Source organism: Haemorhous mexicanus, chromosome 5, assembly GCF_027477595.1.
Source record: "Haemorhous mexicanus isolate bHaeMex1 chromosome 5, bHaeMex1.pri, whole genome shotgun sequence".
Lineage (NCBI taxonomy): Eukaryota > Metazoa > Chordata > Aves > Passeriformes > Fringillidae > Haemorhous > Haemorhous mexicanus.
Genome location: NC_082345.1, coordinates 24,710,926 through 24,737,936, shown reverse-complemented (window position 1 = coordinate 24,737,936; position 27,011 = coordinate 24,710,926). Strand labels below are relative to the sequence as shown.

The 27,011-nt window shown below is 47.2% G+C and overlaps 1 protein-coding gene across 18 annotated transcripts in view; it reads left to right on the top strand.

Moving 5' to 3' along the window:
- RBFOX2 (RNA binding fox-1 homolog 2) overlaps nucleotides 1–15,057 on the top strand; it is a 171,092-nt gene extending 156,035 nt beyond the window's left edge. For 8 of the 18 annotated variants that reach the window (XM_059846315.1, XM_059846312.1, XM_059846317.1 and 5 more), the window contains 4 exons: nucleotides 1,493–1,535; nucleotides 6,501–6,589; nucleotides 7,512–7,584; nucleotides 8,708–15,057. In XM_059846315.1, coding sequence (XP_059702298.1) covers nucleotides 1,493–1,535; nucleotides 6,501–6,589; nucleotides 7,512–7,584; nucleotides 8,708–8,752 — 250 coding nt within the window. In that variant the 3' untranslated portion in view covers nucleotides 8,753–15,057. Of the gene's footprint in view, nucleotides 1–1,158; nucleotides 1,272–1,492; nucleotides 1,536–6,500; nucleotides 6,590–7,511; nucleotides 7,585–8,707 lie in introns of those variants that run through there. The other 10 variants (XM_059846326.1, XM_059846313.1, XM_059846319.1 and 7 more) reach the window with 5 other exon arrangements.
- Nucleotides 15,058–27,011: the final 11,954 nt, after the last annotated feature.

Below are 27,011 nucleotides of genomic sequence, written 5' to 3'. Positions count from 1 at the left end.
GCTGTTCCTGCCATTTATAAAGAGGACCCTGGGGTTAGACTCAGGATGATGTATGGATGGAGCTAGCTTTTGGATTTTGTTGTCTTATATGGAGGATCAAGTTCTGGACGGGTGCTTTCTCCAACCCAGGCAGAGCAGTTGGAAGATGTGCTCTCTGAGAGAGAGAGAGCTGCGTGCATTTCTTCACTCTTCCATATACTGTCATGCATGCAATGCTTTAAAGATTCATCTGCCTAGTCAAGTGTTTCTTTATAAAGCTGTGTCAAGGACTACAGAAGGTTCTGTATTTTCCTGTCTTGCTCCTAAAACACTGCCTTTACAGACACTGCCTTTGCTATGGCATGTAACCAAGAAAATGAGTGGTGCTTACTGCCTCTTCCCACAGAGTGTGGCATGTAAAAGGCTGCCATGTTGAAAAGGAAGTCTGGCCAGGGTTGCTCCCTATTTTTGAGAAAGCTTCTTCAGAGCTTTTGTTGGGGAGGAGAGGCTTATATAACATGTAAGGACAGAAACTCCAGCAGTGAAGAACACGTGTAACCACTTGGAGCTGCAGAGCAGTAGCATCACGTAACACAAAGCCAAGCACCTGGGTCAGGTTAGAGCCATTAAGTGGATTTCTGATGACTTTGCTGTTGGTGGCAGTGGTGTCACTGTCAGAAAGCAGGATGATGGAAGAGAGGACTGCATCAAGTCGATGGTGGTGCATTTTCCTATGTTATTGCTGGCCAGAGCCCTCCAATGGAGCTCAGGAAAAAGTTATTATCCAAACTTGAAGTTGCCCTTCCAAACAGTTTGCTTGGCACAGGTGGAATGACTTCAGTGTCCCTGTGTCTCACCGATTTGTTGTGCTTTTCACTGCAGTGCTTCTATCCCTCTGGTGGCTGCAATAGGTTTACCCAGATTCCGGAAGGTATGGCAGAGGATCTTTCAGTTAGGACTGGGGGGAAGTTAAATCGAGGTTCTCTTAAGAATTCTGAGTCCATAGGGTTGTGGAAAGGAGCTGAGCTGGCAGGGAGTGATTAAAGGTAGGCAGGATGAAAAGGAAGTGTCCCAAGTTTGGGCTGCTTTTTCTGCATAATGCTATGCACAGATTTCTCATTTTCCTCCTCCTCCTTTTCCTCACTCCTTTTTTCTTTCCTGGGGCAACCATCCTGCTAGCCATTTCTTCTGTGAAGAAGGCATTCCATCTGTTGTTGGATGCGTCCCACTCTGGCAAGACACCTGAATTGATAAAACAACCTGCCCCAGGATGCAGAGGGCTTCATTTCGGATCATAAGAAAGGTTATCTTTCTTCTACAATGGGGTCAATCTGGGTGGCGGGGGGGGAAACCCAAACAAACCCACCTGTGCGAAGACTGCTCCTGCCTGTGAAAAGCGTGCTTGCATCCACTGGAAAGAAAAGGCTGGTGAGCCCCACTGTGGGCTGTTTGTATGATTGTTTCTTTCCACAGCTGTGTTTTTTTGAACTGCTCTTCCTGTGTTCTGTTATAGAATAGTCTTACAGGAACCAATCATTAGCGCTAAAATACCTCAGGTAGGAGTGCCAGTGTGACCTGCCAACCAATCAGATTGTGGATTGCAGTGGAAAAAACTGAATTATACTAACCATTCCAGCACCACATTAGAGATGGGAACAGAGGCTTTTTTAGAGCAGCACAGACTCACGTGTGAGCCAAGCCCCCGCTGCAGCAGGGTGGCGTGTGTCCAGATTCATACCAAGTGGCATTTCACTCAGAATAAAAAAACCAAACAAAAACCAACCAAAAAACTAAAAACCAACAAAACTTTAATTCAGTGGAAAGGTTAACAAGGTCATGCTTGTCCCATTACCATGTAGAAGCACCTGCTGCAATGGACACCGTTGTCCTGTCACCTCTTCTAATTCATTCATGCTCATTCCTGGTGCACGTATGCCACCCTTCTAATACAGGAATACCAGAAGCGGTTCTAGCCCTTTCTGCTTCTTAACTTCTGTTGTATGGAATTATGGGGGTGGAGAAGACACATCTGAGAGATGACAAATAAAAGACCCTAAAATTGGCCTCGCTGCCTAAACCTGGCAAGCAGTAAAATGTACATAACTGGTACCATGAGTTCCATATTTCTCTGGGGTTATAGACACACTTGTGTCCTCGGGGCAGAAAGAGTCTTTGGAGTAAAGAGGGCAGTGACCTAGTTTATGTGGCCTTCTAAGGCAGGAAGGGAAAAAGAAAAGGGAGATTTGTACCACACTGGCATAGTAAGCTCTAGTTTTGGATTGCTTCTTGCTCACTTTGGATTGATCACCTGATGTGGACTTGAAGAGTGGAGGAGAAGATGTACTTGAGCTGAACTGCATAAAATGCTAATTTATTTTCATTAACATACTCAGTAATTGGAATGCTGCTTTAGTTGGGATTGCAGCTTCCTGTAGATGTTGTTTTCCCATGTTTGTCTTATTTCAGAAAATACAAGACAGTACTGAAAAAGCTGCCATCTAATGTTAAAGGGGGAATTTAAAGTAAATTTGATTTAATGTTGATGAGCCAAGGACAATAACATCACAGAAGAGTAATTTTAAATTTGAGCTTTTGTTCATACCCAAGCAATACAGCTCTTGGACAGCTCAGATCTGTAGGCTCAAAGACTACATGGGGAAAGGGATGCAGCATAGCCCCAGCAAGACTGGAATGCCAGATAGACAGAGAAAGAGAACTTGAATCAAGATAAGCAGCATTTAGGCTGGTGTTCACTTCTCTCACATGGTCCCCAGACAATCTAAAAGCCTGTACCAAAAAGGGCTAATCTTAATTTGCACAGTCCTTTTGATTGTTTCTTATGCCCAGTGAAAATGCATAAGCCTTCTCACTAGTTCCCATTCCCTTATGGAGGCAGTAATTCAGCTGTCCCGTTGATAGAAATGTCTCAGACATTTCTTCACAAGAAGCTCAGCCACACTTACTTCTTTTGAGATGAGACTGAAGATTTTTAAAAGCTGGACCTGTATGGGTAACCTGTCCCTGTGGAATCAAATAGGTGGAGTGGGAGTTTGCATGGCTGTCCTGAGTTTAAGGCACTATACCACTCATTGGTTTCTTCTGTTGCAGTTTGGCTGTGGCACTGAAGGAATGTGTTGAAGCTGGCAGGGGCCTTTTTTTGTTCCTTTTTTTAATTTTTTTTTTTTTTTTTGATAATTCTTTCTTTCATTTTTCCCTCTTTGTTGCTGTGGTTGCAGATGCTCTACGCTGTTAAAATTTTTATTTACTGGAGTACCTGAAGTGGGTGGCACCAGAAATCACTAGGGTTCCTAGGACCTTGCAGATGAGCTCTGCATATCAGTTACAAGTTTTGTGTGAACAGGAATAGCAGGAGAAAGTATCTGGTGCTTTGGACAAGCTGAACAGGCTTTAGATGCATTTATTGAATTATATAGGTGGATCCTGGGTTATGGAGAACAGGAGCATCAGCTGGGTAAGGCAACCTGTGCAGTGCCTGCTCTGTACAGTCCCAGAGCTTGTTGAAAGGGTTTATGTAAAAACAAATTGTAGTTACAACAGTTCTTCCTCTTTCCTTCACCCTATTTGGTGTATTTGGACCTGCCGGTCATGCTAAATACATCCCGTCTCAGAAATCTCCCAGTTGTCCACACTCATTGCTCCTATGACAGGAATGCACCATGGCCATTATGATCCCCATTTTTGGTTTTATTTGAAGTACACATAAGTAGACTTTGCAGATTGCTTTGAAATGAGCAGGTCTGCCTGTATGTGTGTACCTCTATCCCGAGATTTTTTTTTTTCCTTTTTTAAATAACCAGTAGCTTCAATCTTGCATCAGTGCATGGTTAAAAAGCAATACACGTCAGCTATTTCTTAACTTCATTTCTCCAATGAATTATTTCTCCTGTTTTTTTGTTTTTTGTTTTTTTTTTGTTTGTTTGTTTGTTGTGCAGTTGACTGAAGAAATGTTAACATCCCGCTCTAAATCTCTCAGTGGAGTCTCTGTTCCCTTCTCTGATATAACAGATGGGTTATTGCTTGTTATAATTATTAACATTGTGGTGTGGGACAGGGCTAGGGTGGGAGCCATTCTGGGGGGCGAGGGCGGGGTGCTGCGGGAGTCGTTGAGGTTGGAATGTTAACTCCAGTGGTGACTGACTGTTTCCATAATAGCAGGTTGTTGTGGCTGCACGCTCTAGTACTTGAGGCTGTGTACTTCACTGAGCTTGTGGTAGAGCCTAGGGCGAACTGCTGTCCCAAGAGAATGCTGGGATGGATAGAACTAGCCAATATGAGTCTGAACGTGGTGACTTTGCTGGTCGTTCTAGCTCCAGATGTCAGCATGCTTAGTTTTTAATTTTGATTAATAAATGTTACTCCATTTCCCCTCCCACACCTGATTCCAACCCTTCTTTCTTCTTCTTTATTTTTGTTTTGTTTTTTGGGTTTTGGGGTTTTTTTTTTGGTTTTTTTTTTTTTGTTTGTTTGTTTGGTTGGTTGGTTTGGTTTTGTTCTGTTTCATTTTCCTTTATGAGAGACATGAGTTAAAAGACAATTATATGATAAGCCTTTTTGGTTTCAAACTGCATCTTGCTATCATGTTCAGCTGATGTGCCAGGCACATTTGAAGCAGCTTCTGGTCTGAGATGTGACTGGCAAGTGCGGAAGCATGGGGCAGAGTGGAAATCAAGGGTGCCTGCTAAGGCCAGCTGCCCTGCGGAGGGTAGTGCCTGGAGAAAGTGCCTCCTACACTGTGCCCAAGTGACACACCAAGGGTTCAGGAAGCATATAGCCTAAGGGGAATACTGCAGTGGCACTGATACTAAGTTTTGTCTTAATTTGGTGAGGTTAATGAAGGTTGGATTTGGATTAAGGCTGCACCTCATTCCTCTGGCCTCCATCATGTTTTACTTGGCGGTACAATCATAGCATGGCAAAACCAAGCTCAATATCCCCAACCATCAATCCAAAATGCAGGATTTGAAACAGCCAGGTGAGATTAAAAGGGCTAAATTGTAACGTGGCATCTTTTCCAGGCCATGTGGTGATGTTTCACAGGTGTTGCTTTTTACATCTGTGTTGCCTTTTCTCCTGTTAACTGGAAGATTGAAGAGGCTGCAACTCCCTTTTCTCTGGAGTAGCAAAGGGTCTGCAAACATGTGATAGCACATCAGCCTTCACAGGGCCAATGCAGGCCTCATGAAAGAAACCAATATTAATTTAAAATCACTACTTCTAATTTAAAAGCTACCCAGGTCCAGATTGAGCACTGTTGAGCAAAGACACAGTTCTGTAGTGGAGCTGATCTTGTACTCTTAGTTACATGTATGCAGAAGATACATAGGGAAGAAGTGGTAGAGGTATGTTGAGCTTATTCTGTAGGTGAAGAGCATAACTCTGCCTTCTGGTCCTTGAAACCCCGAAATGTCAATTGGAAGAAAAAAGGGAAAAAAAAAAAGCTAGAAGCAATCTGGAATTTTCTGATGTTTTTTATGGCTCATTGTGTTTCTAGAAAGTCAAAACTATGGTTCATTTACCAAGCCTTCACCCCCAAGTTAAAAAAAAGTGTTCAGAAATACAGTAAAGATCTAACCAGGGCTTCAGAGCCCTATTTGCTGCCTGCTATGCCACCTTTGTCCCTGATCTGAAAGGTGGCTGGCCTTGGTCTTCCAGTACTGCAGGCCTTGCTCTGCCCCAAGAGCTCCTTGTGGGAGTTTCAGGAGGACACTCACAGGTCTTCTCTTGAGTCAGAATTCACATTTTGACAACACAGCTGTTAAGTACATTTTTAGTAACTACCTCTGATCACCTTTGCTACAGGTGTGTAGCATGGGCAGAAATACACCAGCAGAACAGACTGTTCTGGAATAATTCTCTTGACCTTCTTAGATGGAGAGGAGGGGAGAACAGTCTGGCTGGCCTCAATATTGGTTTGCTTGTTGACAGCCCTGAAACCAATGGGGACTGTTTTCTCTGACCATCTTTTCCTGATTACTTTTCACCTTCTCTGACTACTGATACTTTTGCACATGTGGACCCAATTAAATTCTAGCCCTTTGGGTTTTCCTGGCTGTAAAAGAGAGAGGGTAGAAAAAAAAAGTAGGAATTTCTCTGAATGGTTCCCTTTCTAAAATACTTCTTAGAAAGTGTCCACCTCAGATTTCCCATCCTTAAGAGGAAGGGGTCATAAAAATTACCTGCATGCAAGATTCCAGGTCTTTCCTAGTTTCCATTTCGTCCATGCCAAATTGCATTTTCTGTAGGGTTGTAACAATGCTCAGTCTTCCTTTAGGGTATTCCTTTTGCTAAAGAGGATAATGGAAGGGCCTCCCTGGTCCCTCTAAGGAAAGGAATATACATGAGTTAATGGGAGATGCTTGTGATAGACATGACATGGGAGCTGATGCAGTTTGAAACACTTCCTTTCCTTGTGACGTGTGTGACTTTTTTTTTTAATATTTTTTTTATACTCTCCATGGGTGGACAGGTATCTGTAAAGTCAGTTCTCTTCTCTCCTGCAGGGTGGATATGCAGCCTACAGATATGCACAGCCTGCTACTGCAACAGCAGCCACGGCCGCTGCAGCCGCTGCAGCAGCTTACAGCGATGGGTATGTAAGGGAGAGGTGTCCATGGGGGCTAGCTTGCTGTGCTCAGGGATTCGAGGAGCATTGATCCATCACAGAACTTCTGCTTCTTTCCCCCCTTTCTTTGTCTGACCTGCACTCGCATGTGCACACGTGCATGCACCACCCAACACGGAAGACTTGAGTGCACGGTTTGTCTCTGCTCCTGGACAGTATTGCTCGCATTATTGTATGTGAGTTGGCACAAATCCTGGCCTCATCCCTATCCTCGTGATTCTCCTCCGCACAAAGCAGGCAGTGTGGTTACAGCCTCAGAGTCAGAGATCTAGCTTTGGGCAGGCTACTAAATCACTGGGTGCGCTTCTCTCCCCATCATAAAGTAAAAATGACTCAGCTTATGCAGTGCTCTAGGATGCTTTACCGTGCGGCTCTGAATAGATACAAAGGATTGTCTTCGTCAGAGTGCTTGCCTTAAGATTTTTCATTGCCTGTGCAGTGAGGCCATGTTTTAATCCTAGCACCTTAAAGTTTATATTCCTGTCATAGTGGAGAATCCCTCACTGCTTTCATTTAGCAGCTGTTACTGTGCCAGTAGCACTAGTGCCAGCAGTCACTTCTGGTCCCTAACTGCATCATGCAATTCCCCAAAAGTAAGGGATGCACTAGCTGACATTTCAAAGGTCCTGATCTCTTTCCTGCAGGTCAGGCTCATGGCCTGTGCCACATTCCTCCTGGCAGGCCATTCTCTTGCCCATCTCATACAATGCATGGCAGCATGCTCATAGGATCTCTCTGCAGAGGAGCTGCCTGCGTGCCTGTGTGTGCATGGATGCATACATGTGTCTGCAAGGGCATGCTGCTGCTTCCATTACCTGTGGTCAGACAGCTCTCTGCCCCTCCCAAGTGACTTTTTTTTTCTTTTTCTATCTTTTCTCCCTCTCTTCAGTTATGGCAGGGTGTACACAGCAGATCCTTACCATGCCCTTGCCCCTGCCGCTAGCTACGGAGTTGGCGCTGTGGTAAGTGGGATTTTCTTTCTTGTGCTGTTTCTCATTTCCAGCATGGGGAACAGCCACTGGGTATCATGCAATGAAACCTCACCCACCCAGAAAAACTTCTTTGTTGAGGGAGGAGGTCCTTAGCAGCAGTGCTGGGTTCCCAGTTGTTCCACATTCATGTCTATGTGTACACTAAGAAAGGAACCAGGCTGTAGGAGACCAGTTATTACTCGATCTTGCACATCATCTGGTACCATAAAAAATGAAAAGGAATAGCCAGCAGATCTGCCAGGAGCCAGAACATTGTTGGTGAATCAGTAGAACTGTACTGAAGTGATACATAGAGCAAAAATCAGCAATAGTTAGAGATTCAGGATACCCTTTTTTGCCATTTTCAGTTCTAGGAAAGCAAGGGAATAAGTTGTTCTTGTGACATCTTGCAAGTGAAGTAGAGCTGCTTCACTTGGTTCCCTCTTGCACTAGTGGAAGGATGCAGTGTCCTGTATGCCAGCAGTAGTTATGCAAGGGCAGGATGAGGTATGCTGGCATCGGGGAGGAGTGGAGCAGCTTGCTGAAAACACATGCTTGCCCATCTGCTAGCCAGCGCAGTATCTGTGTTGTTGCAAAGGCTGGAATACAAATGTGCTCAGAGAAAAAGACACCTAAAAATAGATATCTGTCTGCAATGTAGCACCTCCATTTCAGCCTCAGCTCATCATATGGATTCTCTTTAGGGTCAATGAAGGAAAACCAGGTAGTTCTAGGATACCCAGTCATCATATCTATTTTAGACCTTTACCTTGAGGTGAGGTGAAGAGCATCCTAGAAATTCTGGTCTCCGCAGTCTCTAAAGGAAGCCTGGACAACTGGCTTGAGATTAGGACTGGTGAGTCCCCACTCTGGTACTGAATTCCCTTCCACCAAGACTTGCCAAACTTCACCTCCAGCTGGCTGGCTGTGAGCATGCTCTCCTGAGCCACATCTTTGGTTTTGCAGGCAGAGTTCTTTCTTGCTTCTTAGAGGTGCTCATGGAATTGGGTCAGTGCCATGACAGGTCTTTCCAGAAGCATTTGGGTGCTGTCCTGGATAGCTCCTCACAGTTCTCCTCCTAACAACCTTTTCTTCTCCCATTTCATTTCTACAGGCGAGTTTATACCGAGGTGGCTACAGCCGATTTGCCCCCTACTGAAGTGACGTGAGCCCCCTGCAAGTGGGACAGCCCCCCCAGTTCATGAGGCCTGGCTATTGCAATATTTACTAGTAGAGGAACTCTATAGCAAGTTGAGGAGGAAAAAAAAAAAAAAAAAGCAAAAGAGAAAATACTTTTTTATACCTCACTATGTTCTTTGAATATGTATTTTTTTTCCTTTAAATTTCTGCCTTTAATTCTTTTGTTCCAAAGATTGTGCTTTTTTTTTTTTTTTTGTTTGTTTGTTTGTTTTGTTTTCATTTTTGGGGTTTTTTAAACTGTGGTAAAAATAATGCATTTCCGTGTCTGTATGTTGGTGCATAGCTTATCCTACCAATCACGGAAAAGGCGATTAGCGATAAGGAAAGCTGTTAGAAACTGATATCATGCAATTAATCAGGAACACGCAGACAGAGTTACTTCCCTGGATCTGGTGCTTGGTGCCTGTGAGACAGGAGGACCTGAGGGAGAAGTCTCCACCTGCTGTGTTTCTGGTCTGCAGGAGGAAGCACCCTTTGCTGTGGCTGGGACCTGAATACTGGTGGGAAATAGTCATTTACGTTTGGAAATGGGGGAAATGCAGAGACTTTCTTTATCACCATCTGACGCGCACAGGTTTGTGACAGTTTCAGCAGTGTCAGAACTTTAGACTTCGCAAGAGAAGAGTCCCTCAACCTGCCCAAAGACTTCAGCTGGTACCTGCTCTATAGGGGACAAGACTTTGAAAGGAGTTTTTGATAAGGATGATCTTTTCCCCACACACAGAACTTTTACTTGCTGATTTTTGTCCGCTGCAGGTGGCTGTAATTGTCATAGTTTTCATTCCTCTTTTTGAAGACCTTTCTCTCTTGCTGTCTCTTTCCACCCCTTCATTCCTCGAGGAGTGGCAGATGCGTTGCAGGATCAGACAGAGTACCTTGTGGACAGCAAGTGATTAAACTTGGGGAGGTGAAGCACCAGCAGCCTTGCAGAGGAATAAAGCGAGCAGAAGACCTGAGCATGGCACATGCTCTGAGGCCCAGCGTGCAGGGGCTCTGCTCCTGTTCATCCTGGGCTGCTTTGGTGCTTCTGCAAGTAATCTATTTCAAATAACTTGAGTGAGGAAAAACCAGTCGCACATAAGCTGCTCGAGGTAGGAAGGACAAGCTTGTGGGTTTGTGTGGGGGAAGAGGATCTTTTATAACTAAAGATCCTGAAGTAGTTTTGTATCGCAGAAGCAGTTCATGCAAGCTCTGAATTCATAGGAACTTCTTACCACAAGCTATTTCAGGCCCTTCCATAGCTGCATTGGAGCCCCTGGGTTTGTTTTGCCCGGCTTCTCACAGAAAGTTGTGCACCTGGTCTGCTGAGTCCATATAGACACTACATATTAGAAGACTTGGAAGGATAGAAACTATTTAGCTGAGGGGTCCATAACTTCCAAGACCATCTCCCTTCTGCTCTCACAGACAGAGAATTTGCTGTGTTTCAAAGACAGCACACTTAGATGACTGTGAGCTGTGATGTGATGCTGAGGTGCTGCTCTCCAGACCTCCCTGTTCAGCTGCTGGCTCCAAGAGTGCTCCCAGTAAACCCAGTGGTCAGAGGCAGGCTCTAATCGCATGCTGGAGAGATGCAGAAGTGTAATTGTACCGGGCTGCCTCGACTCCAAGGATTGGTGCTGGGGTGACTCCTGCCTTCAGAAGGGCAACTCAGAGGATGGATTTGTTGGCAGAGCCTCTCCAGCTCCTGTTGAACACCTGCTTTTCCATCCACCACTGATACAGAATAGGAAAATTCCTGCATTTAACACTAAACAACATCAGCAAGCAGAGGTCTCGCTCCTGGGGGAGTGTCCTGGTCCAGCCACACACAACCACACATTTTTTGCTCTTCCCCAGTGATACATGGAGCCTCTCTGTGCACAGCAGAGTGCAGGCACCTCAAATGGGAAGAATGGGGATGCCATTAGTTAAGCTAGAGACCCTGAAACTATTGATTTTTCTGGAGGAATAGCTAGATAAAGGGGACACCAAACTGCCAGCCTGTTGGCCACCTTTTATTTTTCGTGGTTTTATTGTTGGTTTTTTACTTTTTTTTTCCCAAGCCAAAGTTTGGTTTGTTGCTGTTATGACAATTTTTTTGTTGTTTGTATATAAATACTTTAGCTTGAAAATAGGGAGGGGGAGAACAGGGTGTTGGGGCTTTCACAAAATCTAGGAAATGAGGGAGACTTGGCATGTTTGGGGGTTTTTACTGCCTGAGTTGGGGTAGAAGAGGGAGGACTTGTGGCAGAGATAGTCATATTCATAGGGAGTTATTTCCACTGCAGAGCAGCCAGGGGACTTGTGGAGCTGGAATGCAGCAAAAGCCTCTACTGGACTTGTTCTCCCCACTGTGGATGGAGGGCCTGAGCAAGGCCATCCCTTCCCTTCCTGCAGGCAGTTCCTCAGGCTGTGAGCCCAGGAGCATCTGCAGAGCCCCGCCGGGGCAGCTGCTCCCCCACTGCCCCTCTCCTACATTCAGTTCAGCTGGTTCTGACTGCGGCTCCCCAAAAGCCAGGTTCTCCCACCCTGAGTGCCCTCCCCTGCCCTGGCAGTGCCACCTGCAATCCCCCCCGCCACTTGGCCTCCCTGGGAGTAGGGAGGCCAGTCCCATTTCTGCCTCCTGGCAGAGTCTATGCATGGCAGCTTCAGCCCGCCCAGGTATATTAGGAATGTGTTGTGAGGGGTTTAGCACAGAAGCACCCAACCTTTGGGGGGCCGTGGTGCCCCGATCTCCGAGTAATACTGTTCTAAGACCATCCAGCCTGATTCCTCCTGTATCCGAGCCTGGCCTGCTCTGGCCCCTCCCTGCCGGGCTTCTCTGGTGCATTAAGCAGCCGCAGCCCCGGAGTCTCTGTGGCTCCATAGTTAATGCTGCAAGATCCCCTGAGGGAGCTTGCTGATAGCCTGGCTGCCTGCTCTCAGCGCTGAGCTGCAGAGGGGACACCAGGACGCTTGCATGGCTGGGGGCCAGAGGTAGCTCACTGATTCCACGTGTCCAAAGCACCAGACCTCCCAAAAACTTGCATGGCAAGGTTTCTTGAGTGAGTGTTGTGTGTGACAGGAGAGCTCTTCGGCCTTTCTCCTCTGTTGCTGAACAACAGCTCCAGTTTCACTCTGATGGGTTTTGAACTGGCTAGAGATGCTTTCAGAGTAGCCAAGGTGTGGCTATATCCATCTTCTGAAGAAGTGAGGACAAAGCCTATATCTCCCTATGCAAAAGTAATTACGTTTAATAAATTGATCTGGGCCCTTGCATTAGAATGATGGCAGCTAGTGCTTGTCCGTGTGATGGGTCTGCAGTCACAGGTCCCTTGCAAAGCAGGGTTTGGCTTTCTGAGGGAAACTGCACAGGCAGCCTGGCAAATAGCTTGCTGTTTGTCACCTTCTAGTCTGGTGGCATCTGGGATTCCTCTTGATGCAGAGAAAAAAAATGTATCTTTAACTGTAGCCGTTTGTGCTGTCTTACAATAGGTCCAGACAGCACATGATGATATACAAATGAAATTTTGGGTTGAAGAGTTGGTTTATTTAATGTGCTGGTCTGTATTTCCTTGCAGTTACAGTTGTGCTGGTATAAAGTAACTACTACTGGTATAGCATATTCCCTACTGGGAATAAGTTATATTGATGCCCAGCACATTAGCAAACTGTTGTCCTGGTCCCCATGTGTGGGAGGCTGCACTGTTGTAGGTGAGTTAGCTTTTCTAAGAAAAGCCATGACAGGACCTGGAGGCAATGGGGAGCTCGGTATGAGCCTACTATAGCCAGCTTTTCCCAGGTTAAGCAGTCAGGTGGGTCCTGTGTCATGAGTTCAGATAGACAAAGCCATGTTTAAAGATAGCTATGGCTTGGCTGTTCCAGTGCCTGAGAGGGAGCAGATTTGCCCAGCGAGGAGCACTGGCTCTGGAGTCTGAGAGCTGTGCTTCAGACAGGGCTCTGTCAGTGGCCCCTCAAGGGTCCCTGTGGGACAGTCATGTTGCTACTTTGGACTTTGCTTCCCTGTCCCTAAAGTGAAGTTGAAGTTTATCCCTCTTCTTACCTGTTTTGAGATCCATGGATGTGAAGTGTACAGCGAGAGCTGAGGAGGGTTTTCTGAGGAGCTGGCTTGAGTGCTGGTTATGGAACGGTTAATGAAGCCATTTCCCTGTCTGAAAAGAGACACTGGCTGCTGGGCTTTCAATTCCAGCACCCAGAGCTCTATCAGTGGGGAATACAAAGCAGAGCCTCCCAGTTCTACCCATGTTTTTCCCCAGCCCATCCCTATCTGTATCTTCCCATCCTAGCCACGAAGATGGAGGCAAGTGGAAAACAGGTTTGGGGAGCACTTAGGAATTTAATAAAGGGAAACTCAAACAACAGCTCTGGGGAGCGCTTTTGCTGAATCTAGCTCCAAAGGGAAAGCACACAGGCAGCCTGGCAGAGGACCTGCTGCCTGTGACCCTCCAGCCTGGCAGGGTTGGGGAATGCTGTCCTTGGTGTAGAGGGGTGATTTTTAAAGTGTTTTACCTGTTTGCACTGTTTTAAAATAGGAGGGGGCGGGGGGGGGAACCAACCTAGTGAACAAGATGAACATCCAATGTAAACTTCTTTGTGTTTTCATTTTTGACATGCTCTTGGATAATGTCAAACATTTTGTAGTATACACCAGTGAGACTTGATTCTTTGTTGCATAAAACACTATTTTTGGTGATGTTAATGTCTGAAAAGCCTGTTCCCTACATCCCCACCTTACTGATTGCCCTCTCCACCCTCCAACCCCAGTAAAATTCTCTTCTACAGTGAAAACTCCAGTCAACAAGGCAAGCAGGAGTCCGATAGCCAGAGCGTGAAATGGGGCCCTTTGCAAGTAGGCTGTGGGGTTTCTGCTTGGTATGCTTTGCTCCAGCCAGGAGTTGTCAGGAGAGCCCTCATCCCTCTGCAGTGCCTGCATCAATGGCAGCCTAAACGGGGCTCGGCATAGCCAAGTCCCGTCTCTGTTGCCACTGCTGACCCTGGAAGACAGCTTCTTGCTGGGGCTGCCAGTTCTGCCTGTGGCTGTCCTCTTGGGGCCATGGGCTACAGCTGGCCCAGGCTTGTGCAGGTGACAGCTTCCCATGCTGCCTCTCAACCTGTGATAGAGCAGGAATGCATCAGCCAAAAACCTTGCCTGATTTCACCAGGAGATTGCTGGTGTCTAAAGCCGTCCATCAAGATAATCATTTGGCTGGTAGTCAGAGTCAGCAAAATGCCTGGTAATCTTAGGAATGTTTTTTCTTTTTAAATTTTTTGTTGATGTTCTGAAGTGGGTCAATAAATCTTTTGCCAGATTCCCAGTTCTCTGCTTGTGGAGGGGCTTGTTGCTTCCCTGAGGAGTAAATTCCTTAGAGAAATCAGGCCTCCCACATTAGTAGTCTCAGTTCTGGTCAAATTTTTCTATTTTTTTCTGTTCACAGCATTTTGTGTGTGTGCGTGTTTTAGTTTTGGCAGCTCAATTTGGCTGCGTTATCAAGTGACAAAATCATCCTCTTTTACCCCAGGGGATATGACTTGGTTTTTTTTGTTTGTTTGTTTGGGGTTTTTGTTAGGCTTTATTTGGTTTTTGGTTTTTTGGGGGTTTTTTTTGGTTTGTTTTTTTTTTTTCATATGATAAATCCTGCTTGTAAATAGCTGGAGCTAAACCGGGGGCTGATAACAAATGAGAACCAGGGCTATAGAGTGATACAGAGCTGGTGGAGTATTTTACTGACCTCACAGGCTGATCTCTTTGAGACTTGGAGATTTTCAGTGCGAGGCTGAGATGCCACAGCACCTCCAATGGCAGCAACAGACTTGCCCCTTCTCGCAGTCTCCCCAGCACCTCCCATTCCAGGTACCGCCAGGGACAGGACGTGTCCCGAGGGGGATGCGTTCCCTTCCCCTGGATCATTTCCTAGGACGCCCGAGCCGCTTGCCCAGGGTCCCATTTCCCTGCTGACTCTGGAGAAGCAGTATCTGCATCCCAGGGCTTTGTGACAGCCTTTAACTTCCCGCCCTCCCTCGTTAAGTATCATATTGTATAGTAGCTTTCAGACCATACAGTATTCATTGGGTTATTCCTATTATTATCAAGTAGCTGGAATTGTGAAGGTTGGAGTAGTTAGATCTTTAGCTTTTATTCCTTTTTTTTGTATTACTATCCATGTGTATAAATTATTGATCATGTTGCTGGCTTTTATAAACTCTAAGCAAGGGGGGAAACCCTTCCTAACCCTTTGCAAATGGTAATGAAGCACTGTTTTTAAATAAAAGAGAGAAACACCAGTCTGCTGGCTCCCCTGTGTTGTTTGTTTTTCAGCACATCTGGATGAATTTCGCTGGTGCGTTGCCCTGGCAGGTAAAACACAAAGAAGGGAAGCTGGTGTGAAGAACGGGCTGGGAGATTGGATCTTCCAAACAATGATAAGGGGCCTTGGCAACTCACGCTGGCAAAATCCCAGCCCCATCTGTTCCTATACTGACCTCTCAGAAAATCCACACCTTTCCCTGCCATTCTTTCCCATTGCTTCTTACTAGCAGAGAAAGGCGAATTGTTTGATATTTGATAAGAAGCTTTTTTTTTTACATTTTTTTTATCTCCAAGCCTAGTTGGTGTTTGAGCCTGTTAATGTGGAAGGAGAGACAACCATTTCGAATTAGAGTATCTGCATCTCCTTTAGTGCCTGTGTGGCCAACCTCCCTCTGTCTGTGTTAGCACAGGTGTAATAGCTAACACACACAACTGGAAGCTGGGTTCCTGTGTCAGTGTAAATTTCCTCTGGGAGTTTGGACATGTCCCTTAATTGCTGCCCCTGTTGTCCTATCTGTAAAAAAAGTATTGCTGCAGACAAGCAGAAATTCATTCACATTCTATGTAGCACTTTCAAATCCTCCAGTGAAAGATGTCGAGCAAATATAGATCTGTGTAATCAGATGACTTTAACATTGAAATGATCCTAAAAATAGCAAATAATAAATCCCTGTGTCTAATTGAAAGTGATTATTGAGACAATAACTGAGCAAAATGATACAGCCAAATATGCCTAGTACAGCTGAGGCTGGTGTTTTAATTGCTTTTGGAAATGCAAGGTACCAGGAACAAAAAGGGTTGGATAAGGTGTGTCCCTGGGCAGTAGGATTGTTGATTATGATGCAGGAAGGTATGCTAGCTCCTTAAGCATTCCTTCCCAGTATTTACCAAGGATATGTTCCTGTCAGATGATCCTCATTTCATTCTAACAATAACTTAAGAGGATGTTCAACAGTGACTGCTAAAATTAGATGCTTGGAAATCAGGGCTGAATAATGGTTGAAGAAAAGCTGGTTAAAGGATTCTGCATCAGTGGAACTGGGAAAGGTCTTGAAGCTCTGCTATACTGGGAGGAAGTATTATAGAGGCAGGCTTCAGAGGCACAGCAAAGGAGCTCTAGGTCTTCTAGCCTCCCCTTGTTTCAAGGCAAAGCTGTAAAATGGCTGATCCCGGAATTCAGTAATTAGTCAGTAAAAGTGTTGTAATATTCAGCATTGCTCAATGTGCTTTATCAAAAGTAGAGCTCACCAAAGGAAGCAGAGGTTCTTTAAATGCACTGCAAGCTTGCTGAGGAAGCAAACACAGCTGATATAATGCATCCCCCCTTTCTATAAGCTGTAAATAATTGTAATAAGGAATAGACAAATCACATAAGTCACAGCAGATCATGGGCCATGGTGCTTGTTTCTATGTGTGTAGGTAGCATCACCTGAGAGCGACAGTGCCACTGTCATCAGGAAGGACCTGGGGAGAAGGTTTGGCAATAGCCCTGGCATGGACTCTGTACCAGGGGGCTTGGTACAGGTCCACCAGTGTGGCTGCCAAGTAAGAATCTTGGTGCCACACGGCTGTGCCTGTCTGCTGCAGTGTGGGATGGAGTCAAAATAAATGGTAACATTTGCTGGAAAGCATTTGGGTCATATTGAAATGATTTATGAATTCAAACTGAGCTTGCAGAAGAGCTCAAGGGTGAGGTTAGTGTGACTGCTAAGGCTGCATCTTAGGCTGGCACTGACAAGCTGCATCAGGAGATTTGACCCAAAAGCTCAGGAAGAAGTCCCGATCCCTGTGCCAGTAGCAAAGCTGACTTCTTCTCAGGATTTTGCCACTGGACTTCTATTGACTGTACTGGCTCAGAGATAGCAGTCTGAGCATCCCTTTGATAGGAGAGCTTAGCTTAGTAGCTGGTGTGGGAGGAAGAGTTATTTGCATGCCCTCTTTCTGTCTTTATGCAAAAATTGCAAAGTTGTAGAATTATTTGGGTTGGAAGAGATCTGTGGAGGCCATCTAGTGCTATGTCTTGCTCAAAGGTCAGTCATGTAACTGTAGCATCTTCTGCGTGAGCTCAGGAGGGGAAATGCATTCTGCAGTGCCAACAACTTCATCGCGTCCTGGAGGTGAGAGGTGACCCCCGCTCCACTGTGTGCCTGCAGCTGTTTCCTTCCCTCTGCAGCTGGGCTTGGTTGTTGCTTGCAGCTGTTTCACTGGGGTGTGGAGAAGAAAAACTGCAATGTGCTTAACTTTGATTTAGACAAGATGTATTTTTTGTGATTGCTCTCAGTTTGTCTGAAACGTGATCATTTCTGGCATAGTGTGTCCAGTGCTGGCTCCTGCTGCTTCCAGCATCGTTTGAGGGCTGGAACTGGGTGGGGGAAGAGAAGGGAAACAGGAAAACAACTGAGAGCTCATCTGTTATTTGTCAGGAAGGATAATTGATTGCTTTCTAGAAGCACCTCCCAAGGAACAGAGAGCTGACTTTTCTGTGTCTTTCCTGCCAATTGGTGTAACATTCCCCAGCACACAGCAGGTGAAGCCAGGCAACTCTAGCTGTAGCTGTGGGTTAAGGAACTTGCTGCAGTTAGTAATTTCTAAACATTTCTAAATGCCAGTTACTAATCCAGGACCTTCCAGTGACTTGCACCATTCAGCCCTATTGCTGACCTCACTGGAGATGGACCATCCTCTGTCCTTGGTGCTGTCTGTCTACCTTGGCCTTGGACTGACCCTTTGACCCAAACCTGAAATCCTCGAGTACTGCTTCTCTTCCCTTTGCTTTTCCCCACAAACCAAGTCCTTGCCCCCAGAACCAGCCTGAGTGTGCCAAGCCCAGCATTCCCCCATGTCACCAGCGGCAGAGGAGAAAGCTCCTGGCTTGTGTGAGCCCCATAACCAGGGAAGCAATGAGAATACTGGAGCTGAAAGTATACTGGATGATTTTTGTTTCCTGCAAGAGGCAGTCATCTCTTGCAGGTCTCTGACAGTGCAGCAGGGACTGTTTGGCTCCTGAGATGCAGTGGCCACCAGCCCATGACCAGACTCTAGGAGTCAGCCTTCCCACTTGGAGAAGCCTCATCACGCTTGGCCCCTTTCCTGCTGCAGCACACTGATGCCGGAGTGCCAAGGAGGAGATGCACAGAGCCGGCACTGGGAGCAGCTGTCCCAGTTTAGGGAACCTTTCTTGCCTTTTTAAGGACATGCAGAGTGCTGGGCTCTAACTTTAGCACAAAGGTATGGTTGATTTGGCTTCTTTTATTAATGGATGAGTATAAATATATCTGGTCTTGGTGCCTGTCTTATTCTTCCCTGTGTAAACACTGAGCTCTGTCCCAGCTCCTTTTGATGATAAATTCCTTGTCTTTTGAATCACAAATCACCTTTTTGTGTGTCAGGAGGAAGCGTCAAAGCCCAAAGTCACTTTGTTTTTTATAGCACCAGCGGTCTCCAGCTGAACTCCGCTCAGACATCACCGATTTCACAGAGCTCTGCAACAACAGCAGATCTGGCATGTTTACGGTCTTACTGAAGTAGCCTTTGAGCTCCTCTGGAGCCCTGCTGCCACAGAGCGCTGCAGCCCTCTCTTATTTTTGCAAGGATGTGTCCCGTCCTTCCTGGCGGGAGGCTGGGAAACCTCACTTCCCGTTCAAAACACCAGGGCCTTTCTTTTTCGGTCAGTGCTTCTGAGTTCTGCTGCTTCTGCTCCACAAGAAGCTGTTCTCCAGAAATAGCTCCTTGCTCCTGGCCGAGCATGGCTCACGTGGGCGCGATGCCGCCGGCTGTCCCCACACTCTTCCCCAGTGCAGAGCAGCTGCAGATGCCTCTGCCCACAGCACAAGGGGCTGGGTAGGGATTTTGGCTCACCCCAGTGTGAATGTGAGTGTGCTGCCTGCTCTGCTGGTCCCACTCAGCCTCAGGGCTTGAAGGTGAGAAAGGAAAAGGGAGAATCGGTGCCATCTGTGCAGAGCTTTGCACAGGGGTGTTGTGGAGGGCTGATCGAAAAGTTTGGGGACAAAATGAAAAAGTCAGAATTGGGGAAAAGCTGGTGTGTGCTGAACTTGCACAGTGGCCTTGAGGGTGAGGGCTGAGCTGGCTGCAGAGCTGTGACCCAGGGGTAACACTCTTTTTTCTTTTCTGGGGACCTGCAAGGGGGTTTGGGGTTAAAGGAACAGAAATGACCCGCTTGCTCCCCACTAACAGTGTGATGTGAGCAACGCTGAGCTGAGAGCTGGTGCACCCAGTGGTCCGGAGAGGTGAGTCTGACACACTTCACGGGGTCAGATTGGGTGAGACAGCCTTGAAGCATTGGAGATGACAGCTGTGGTGAAGCCGACTCATCCCTGCTTGACATCCAGGTCCTGCTGTGGTTGAGAGGGTCATTAGCTCTGGAGGGGAGGCAGGCAGGGCCCGGCTCAGCAATTCGGGTCACTGAGCGGCTGTGCAAAATAGCTCTTCAGCCCTGGGCTCTCAGAGAGCTTTGACTTGAAAAGAGCAAATACCTGCAGTTACCACAGGGTTTGAGGGAAAAACCCCATTCCCACAGGCTTCTTACATCAAATACCTCTTGCACTATGGATTTGGTACCTGTCAGCAGCAGCATGAGTAAGTACTGGGGCCTGTGCTGGCAAGTCACTGGCCCCCAGCGTTATCCATGAGCTGTGGGGGACCATGAAAGGCCTCCTAACCATCAGCCAGCGTCCTCACATCAAAACTGGGCAGAAACTCAGTTTCTGTCCCTTAGCACAGAGCTAAGGGACCTTGCTCTGGTTGTCCCCCCAAAGACCAGCATGGAGGCAGCAGCTGTAAGGCATCCCTAGTAGCAAGGAGGGTCATAAATAACCCCAGGGATGGGATGCCAGACCTCCTGATTTTCCTCTGGCTGATCCTGGAGCCTTCAAGCTCTCAAGTATGTTGCATTCCTCTGAGGAACGGTGCCCTCAAAACAAAGAAAATGAAACTGAAGCCAAATATTCCTCCAGGGCCTGAACACATTTGTGCCTGGCCAGAGCTGCTCAAATTGTGGTAGTGGTGACCATCAATGGCTCCCAGCAATGGCCTGGGGTGCTTAGAGCCATGGCAGCACCCTGAGAGGTGTCTCAGGTGGGACATCCCAGCATCCCTGATTTGCAGGCCAGGTGTGATCTAGCACTGAAGAGGGAACTGGGGAGTTCTGTGCATTTAGAAAACTAAATACTCTGGAGTCCTGCCTGTCTCTGGCATGCCCTTATTCTGCTTGCAAGTCCCTGGAAGCTGCCTTTCCCCATGACCTCCACTAGAAATGAAACATTTTGACAAAAACAAAAAGGTCCTTTGAGAAACACCTTGGCTGAGCATCCCTCTCCCTGCTGGTGACTGATGGCGCCAGGGACATGTACTGTGTGGCCGTGGTGCAAAGCCAGGAGCCACTTTGTCCCTGTGATGTAGCAGTGTCCAGCTCTACTTGGATCTGCACAGATGCATGGTGGATTTTAACTTTGGTTTCCTTTGGAAAAATGTAAAATATTGATCATCTTGTGCCTTTTTATGACTTCCTGTCCCTTTGCAGGCGATCCTCACAGCTAAGAGGCTCTAGAGGAACAGGACCATCCTTATAGACACTGCCAAGGCTGAGATCTCAGCAATCCTGCGTGCACAGGAAGTGTGTCCTGAATAAGAGCTGGGTCTGGGTATAGTAGAACTCTGATGTGACCCCTGGAGATTTTGCTCACCACATGCATCCACGTCATTCCCTCCCTGCCACTGCCGCTCCATCGGTCTCCTGGGGCCACATGTTTCTAGAACAGTTACCAGCACTGAGTTTGAGCATCTGTGCCCAAAATACAATGAGAGTTGCCAGGAGGAGAGAAGAGGCAGTGGATGAACCTTGTATTTTCTGCTTTGCAAACAACCAGGTCCCAAGCTTTGAGCTCTGCTATGCTGCCCTGACTGATTGGCTTGGTGGTAGGTGGCTGCTCAGGGAGTGCTGCAGAACAGAAGTTATCTATCTTTTTCCAAATCCTTTGCTTCTGCCCTCTGACAGCCAAGAAGTCCTCATGGAACAAAATCCTAACATTCTCAGAGGCATGTTTCATGCCCAGAAATGTTTCTGGCCTCAGTTTCTCTCCAGGCACTGGGGAAAATACAAATGCTTTTAAAAGCTGCCATCTCATCGTCTAAGTCAGAGAAACCAAGAGCCATGAATGTGCCCAAAGGAATGACCCATGGGAACAACAGGGCTTGAGCACACAGGATGATGCAAGGCAGAAAAAACAGAAAGGCACATTTTGAGTGGTACTTTAGTAGTCTGGCCATTTGGATAAAATTAAAAGGAGAACAGGGACCTATAAAGCCAGGTCTAGCCAGCCTGACAGGATTCACTGCAGGACTCAGCAGGGCTGTGAATACCCAGAGCTGTCTTACCCACCAGGGCAAGGCCATGGCATTTCTGAGACTCCTCTACCCAGGACAGTTATTACTCCACTTCATTTTACAATTTATTTTTTAACACCTCTTTTCTGTGGACTTGTGTTTCCACAAACAACCTGGAGAGGCTTCAGAGCTTGGAAGTTACCAGCCCTCACCTCCCAAAGCCACAGCGAGGCACGTGGGTCTGGGATATCCCAGGCATCTCCTGGCTCTTCATGAGCAGGAAGGCCATTTTTAGAGCCAGCGCTGTGCTGCAGTGCTGAGGGTCTGTGACCACACCAGGGACAGGACTGGCTTCTTCTCTTTCACCTAGCAGGTGTCACTGACCAGTGAAGAACAGCAAACCCAGGACCCAGTCTCAGACCCGGCCTGATGGGTCTGAATTTACAGCTGCTTCCTGCAAAAACACCAAGTCCCTGGTGGGAAATCTGGAGGAACAAAGGATTGTCTGCATGGTGCTAATGCTAAAAATTGGATCAAAGGGTTGACCCAAAGGTGAAGGGACCACACAGACTGGCAAGGGTGATGAAGTAGCCCTGGCACTGGGCAACAGGAGGAAGGAGTTCTGTGAAGTTTCATCCCAAACTTCAGGCACAGGATAGCAGGGATGGCTGTTTGCCTTAGTGACAGCCAAGGGGAAGAGGCTGGAGGCTGGTGTGGAAGGACTGATGGGCTGTGTCCTCTGAGCAGGCACATCACCTCCTTCTGCCCACAAGACCACTTGGTGCCTTCTGCTCAGCCCTCAGTTTGAAGAACCAGACTAGCACCTCACGCTTGAAGTTGTCTTCATTACTATTTGTGCACTAGGGAACAATTCTGCCAGGAGCCACATGTTTTCATCGCCACCGCTGCAGCTGCTTGTGTTTCTGATTTCAAAATATCTGGGTCATTAGACATCAGGATGACCTGGTAGAGACCCTGCCTTCCTTAGCTAGTGCACCCCCCAGGATGTGGGCACAGTGACTCAGGGATACTATGTGAATTTCCTCACTTTTTCCTGTCCCAGAGCTACTGCCTTTTTCCCTTCTGCATCTAATCCCATAAACGCCCTGCTGGTTTCCCACATGTGAAGTGTGGGTAGTGAGGTCTCTTATACCTCTCCTTTCTAGGCTGCCCCAGGCCCTGCCTGTAGCTGCATCTCCCATGTGGGTCCATACCCACATCTGGTCATATCCCTTCCCTCCTTTAGGGACCCAGCACAGGCTCCAGCCATTCAGAGGTGATTTTTCCATTGTGTGGGTGGTGTGTGGCTCTAGAGCTCCTGTTTCCCAATCCTGCTCACCAAAGTTGGACTCAGGTCTCTGTCCACTTCTGCTGCAAGCTCGGGGCTGCTTCAGGGGCACCAGGGTATGAGCCAAAGCCTTTATGAAAAGGTTGATCTCCAAGCGTGCTCTGTGGGCTTTGGAGCTGGAGATGCTAAGCGGATGCAGCTCCTCTTGCATCTCTCTGCACCCCAGCATGTCTGGGGTGTGACTGCTTGGATATGAGCTCCTCAGCACTTAAGGGTGAAAAGGTTACTTTTCCCACATTACCTGGCTTCCCACCTGTCAGCTGAATGTCACAGTAACTTAGGTGTGGCAAAGTTAGCAAAAGTCACTTAGGTTCCACCCAGCATACCAAGAGCTAGAAGTTAGGTCAGGTGCATAAGGGGACAGGAATTTCCCTTAGGTCTTCAGGATATGTATAAGCCCATGCTGGGGTCCCAAAACTGGAGCAGCTGGATGAGCCCTGACAGGGCAATGTTTGTATGTTGCTTCAATGCTGTTCACACTGGTTTACCACGGCAGCACTCTCAGAGGTGGGTGATGCAGATCCAGTGCCTCCAGGTTCAGCTGCCATGAAATCACCCATGGCATTTGACAGGAGACATTTGCCTGTGTGGGGATGTCTGTGCTTGGGGTCATGTCTATTTTTGCTTCTATGCCTTGTATTTTTAAATTGGGTTTGATCGGCACACAATGCCTGCAGCATAGCTCCTTTCAGATCATCTGTCATGTCAGAAAATGGCTTTGAATATCTGTCTGCTCATTTCAAGCTAAATATTTACTCTGTAATTAGCTCATTTTGTTTCAAATGCTTTTTTTTAAAAAAAAAAAGTATGAATGAAAAGTCAGTATTAAGTTGCCTAAGTGGGTGGGAATAAGCAGGTGGAAAGAAAACAACTTCTGCAAAGCTGGTGTGGGTGTTTAGCCTTCACAAAATGTCCCTCTGTTTCTCTTTTCCCCTGTGTTCATCACTGTGAAAATCTGACCTATTGGTTTCTGTGCCAGGACATGCTGGGGATATTGCAGCTGTATGTGTGGAGGTGAGGGAAAAGTCTTCAGCCCATGCTGTCCCTTCCTGACGGCACTCCTTGATGGTGTCCCTAGCTGGGCTCTTGTCCCTGGAGCCATCAATGTCCTGTCCCCAGGGTCTGGGTCCTCCCAGGGTGGGTGCAATGCAGTTGTTGTCGTGTGGCAGTACTGTAGGCATCTCTGACACAGCCCCCTGGTCCAAGGCACACCCCTGCTGTGCAGGGATGAAAAATGATGGAGAACTGGGGCAGGTGTGCTTTCATGTTTTTCTGCTGCCAGAGCAGTAGAAGTCGTGCTCTTGCAGAGACAGAAGGTTCATGCAGTCACACGTGGGTGAAGACAGAAAGGAAGGAGCAAGTTGCTCACTTCACTGGGGCACTCAAAAAGCATTTGCTGATGTTGTAAATTTATTTCCAAGGTGCCCAAACCCGTGACTTCTGGTTCACCTGTGAGTTCAGAGGGAAGAAAAAAGAAAGAAAATATTTACATCAACCTGACTCAGGCTGAAAATATTTCCTTTAGGTTCTTGGCAAGCCAAAAGCCTCCTGACACCCTGGCATTGTGTTGCATCAGGGGTCTGCATGGTTTGATTTTGCCTTCAGATGAAAACATAACATTTCCAAGCTCCACTCCCAAGGCAGATCTCCCTCCTATCTGCAGTATACTTCTGAACCCCTGCATGAAGGCAGGGAGCAGGACACTGGCCAGTGACACGGCTGCATCCTGGCTGCCTGAGGCTGCCCAGCTGGGGGAGCATGGGATCCTGTTCTCCTGCACCAGGGCACTCAGATCAGCAGATGGAAGCTGCCTCTGGATTTCAAACTAGAAGGAAAGGTAAGAAAGAAGGATAAAGATTGAAATTTAAACCTAAAATATAACTTCAAAGGACACAACAGTTAAGCTGCTGGGGAAAATATCTGAAGTTTAGGGATTTGATTTTGTGAGCGGATCCACGTGCGAACTTCCCGCTGGACCTGAATTCAGTGGCAGGGAAACTCTGCCTCAGAGCACAGCCTTACTTTAATTACTTCTAGCTAAATCTGTATGAAGTAATTGTGTACTATTAAACGATCTCACTCAACATAAGATAACTCTATTTTCATTCTTCTTATCCTGTATAAATAAGCCACATATCCACTGGCTGTTGTGTATGTAACCTCACTGCCTCACCCCTGCTAAGGGGTGGCCCTTCTCTTCCAGCTTTGCCGTCTCACCTCTGATGCCTTTTGGCTATGTTATCCCCAGTCAGCATACCTAAAGCCAAGTAAAAACATGCTGCTTGCAGTAGTCAGTCGTATTTTCTAAGCCACTGCTTACACTGCTGTCTCATTGTATCTGCACAGGTAGGCCTCTCCAAGCAAGGAATGCTGAACGAGATGCTCTGATCCACTGGGATTAGGTGCTGATTCTTCCCACTGCATTTCTGCACACACTGGATCCTCATAAGTGTCTCTAAAAAGTTAACTGGATACATGAGCTCATGAGCCCAGTCCTAGAGCTATAATTTGGAAGTGAGTGATTAAATTTTCTACTTACAATAAGCTGGCTTAGAATTCTAAAGTCAAGGAGTGGTTTGGGTTGGAAGGGACCTTAAAGATCATGGAGTTCCAGCTCCCCTGCCATGGGCAGAGATATTTTCCTCTAGACCAGGTTACTCAGAGCTTCACCCAACCTGGCCTTGAACACTTCCAGGGATGTGGCATCCACAACTTCTCTGGGCACTGTTCCAGTGCCTCACTCCCTCACAGTAAGGAATTTTTTTCTCATATCTAATCTAAACCTACTCTTTCAGTTTGAATATATTCCCCCCATGTCACTGTGAGCCCTTGCAAAAAGTTTCTCCCCATCTTTCATGCAGGCTCCCTTCAGGTACTGGAAGGACGTTATTAGGTCACCCTAGGCCTTCTCTATTCCAGGCTGACCAAACCCTATTCTCAGCTTTTCCTCATAGGAGAGGTGCTCCATCCCTTGAATCATCTTGGGGGCATCTCTCTTTCCATTTTGCATTTCATTCCTCCCTGTCAATGTGCACCAGCTTGCACAGCAGCGTGGATGTCCTTCTGCAAGGCAGATCCTGTGGGTGTGCTGATAAATCTCCATGGCCTCCCTGCTCAGTGCCCCTAGCTGGGATATGGACCATGCTCACCACCGTGGTGAGCTCCTAGGCCACTGATCAGGCTTAGGGGCTCCTGTGATATCGTGTCAATGCTGCTTTCCAGGGCAGCTTTGTGTGCAATGCCTGACACGCTAATACCAGCTGGCACAATGTGCTTCAGAAGTGTCCATGACTTTTTCCCTCAGGCAGAAAATCCCTCTCTGCAGAGGGAGCCAATTAACCTGCTTTGTTCTGGCTGCTGGAGGCTCATGGCGGCCAAGATATGCCATGCTTGGGAGTCTTGTGGTGATTTTGGTGATGTGGTCCATGTGGATCTCCTCTGAAGGCATTTCTCTGAGGTTTCAGGTTAGGAAAATGCCCCAGGAATGCTAGGAGCTGTGTTACAGGTCCTGCTGAATCACCAGCCAAAATCATCAAAATGTTTCTGGAAAGTTTCTGAACTTGGGAGCATAGGGATTCTGTTTGTGGAGGTGGTGGGATGATCCCACGAGAAAAGTCCTGCTGGTGCTCATGCTTTTCCAGCACCATGGAGCACTTCCAGCCATAGAGGCTTGCAGAGCGGCTATTCCCACATCACCACTGTTTTCCACTGCTTCCTCACATTAAGCTTTGCCCTGCAGAAGCTCAGAGAGTTCTAGGATCCTGTTGCTGGTAGCCATCTACTGTGCTTGGAAAATGGATTGAAAACTCCATGGCCCAGTGGAGCCTGTTTTAGGCTTTGAGCGCTGAGGCTGAGCAGAGCCCAGCAGAAATGGTATTTTCCACGTGTGCCCATGGAGGGTAGTGAGCAGGGGTGCCACCTCCGAGTGATGAGCTGGGCAAGAGGAGGGGCTGCCTGTGCTGGGGCTGATGCAGGGGTGCCCTCACAGCACAGCACAATGGGAGTGTGCTGTGAGGGCAGAACAGCAGTGAGAGCAGAGAAACCATCTCGGTGCCTTTCCGATGGCAGCACGTCGGGCACCAACACGGTGGGGCCTGTGGGCTTACCCCACACAAAGAAGATGAAATACCAGTCATGTGGAGAAAGAGGAGGAGGGGAAATACCACAGAAAAGGGAATCTCCAGGACAGGAAAACTGTTGGGAAAATTGGAGCAAGGGGAATGGGCTCTTAGAGCTGCT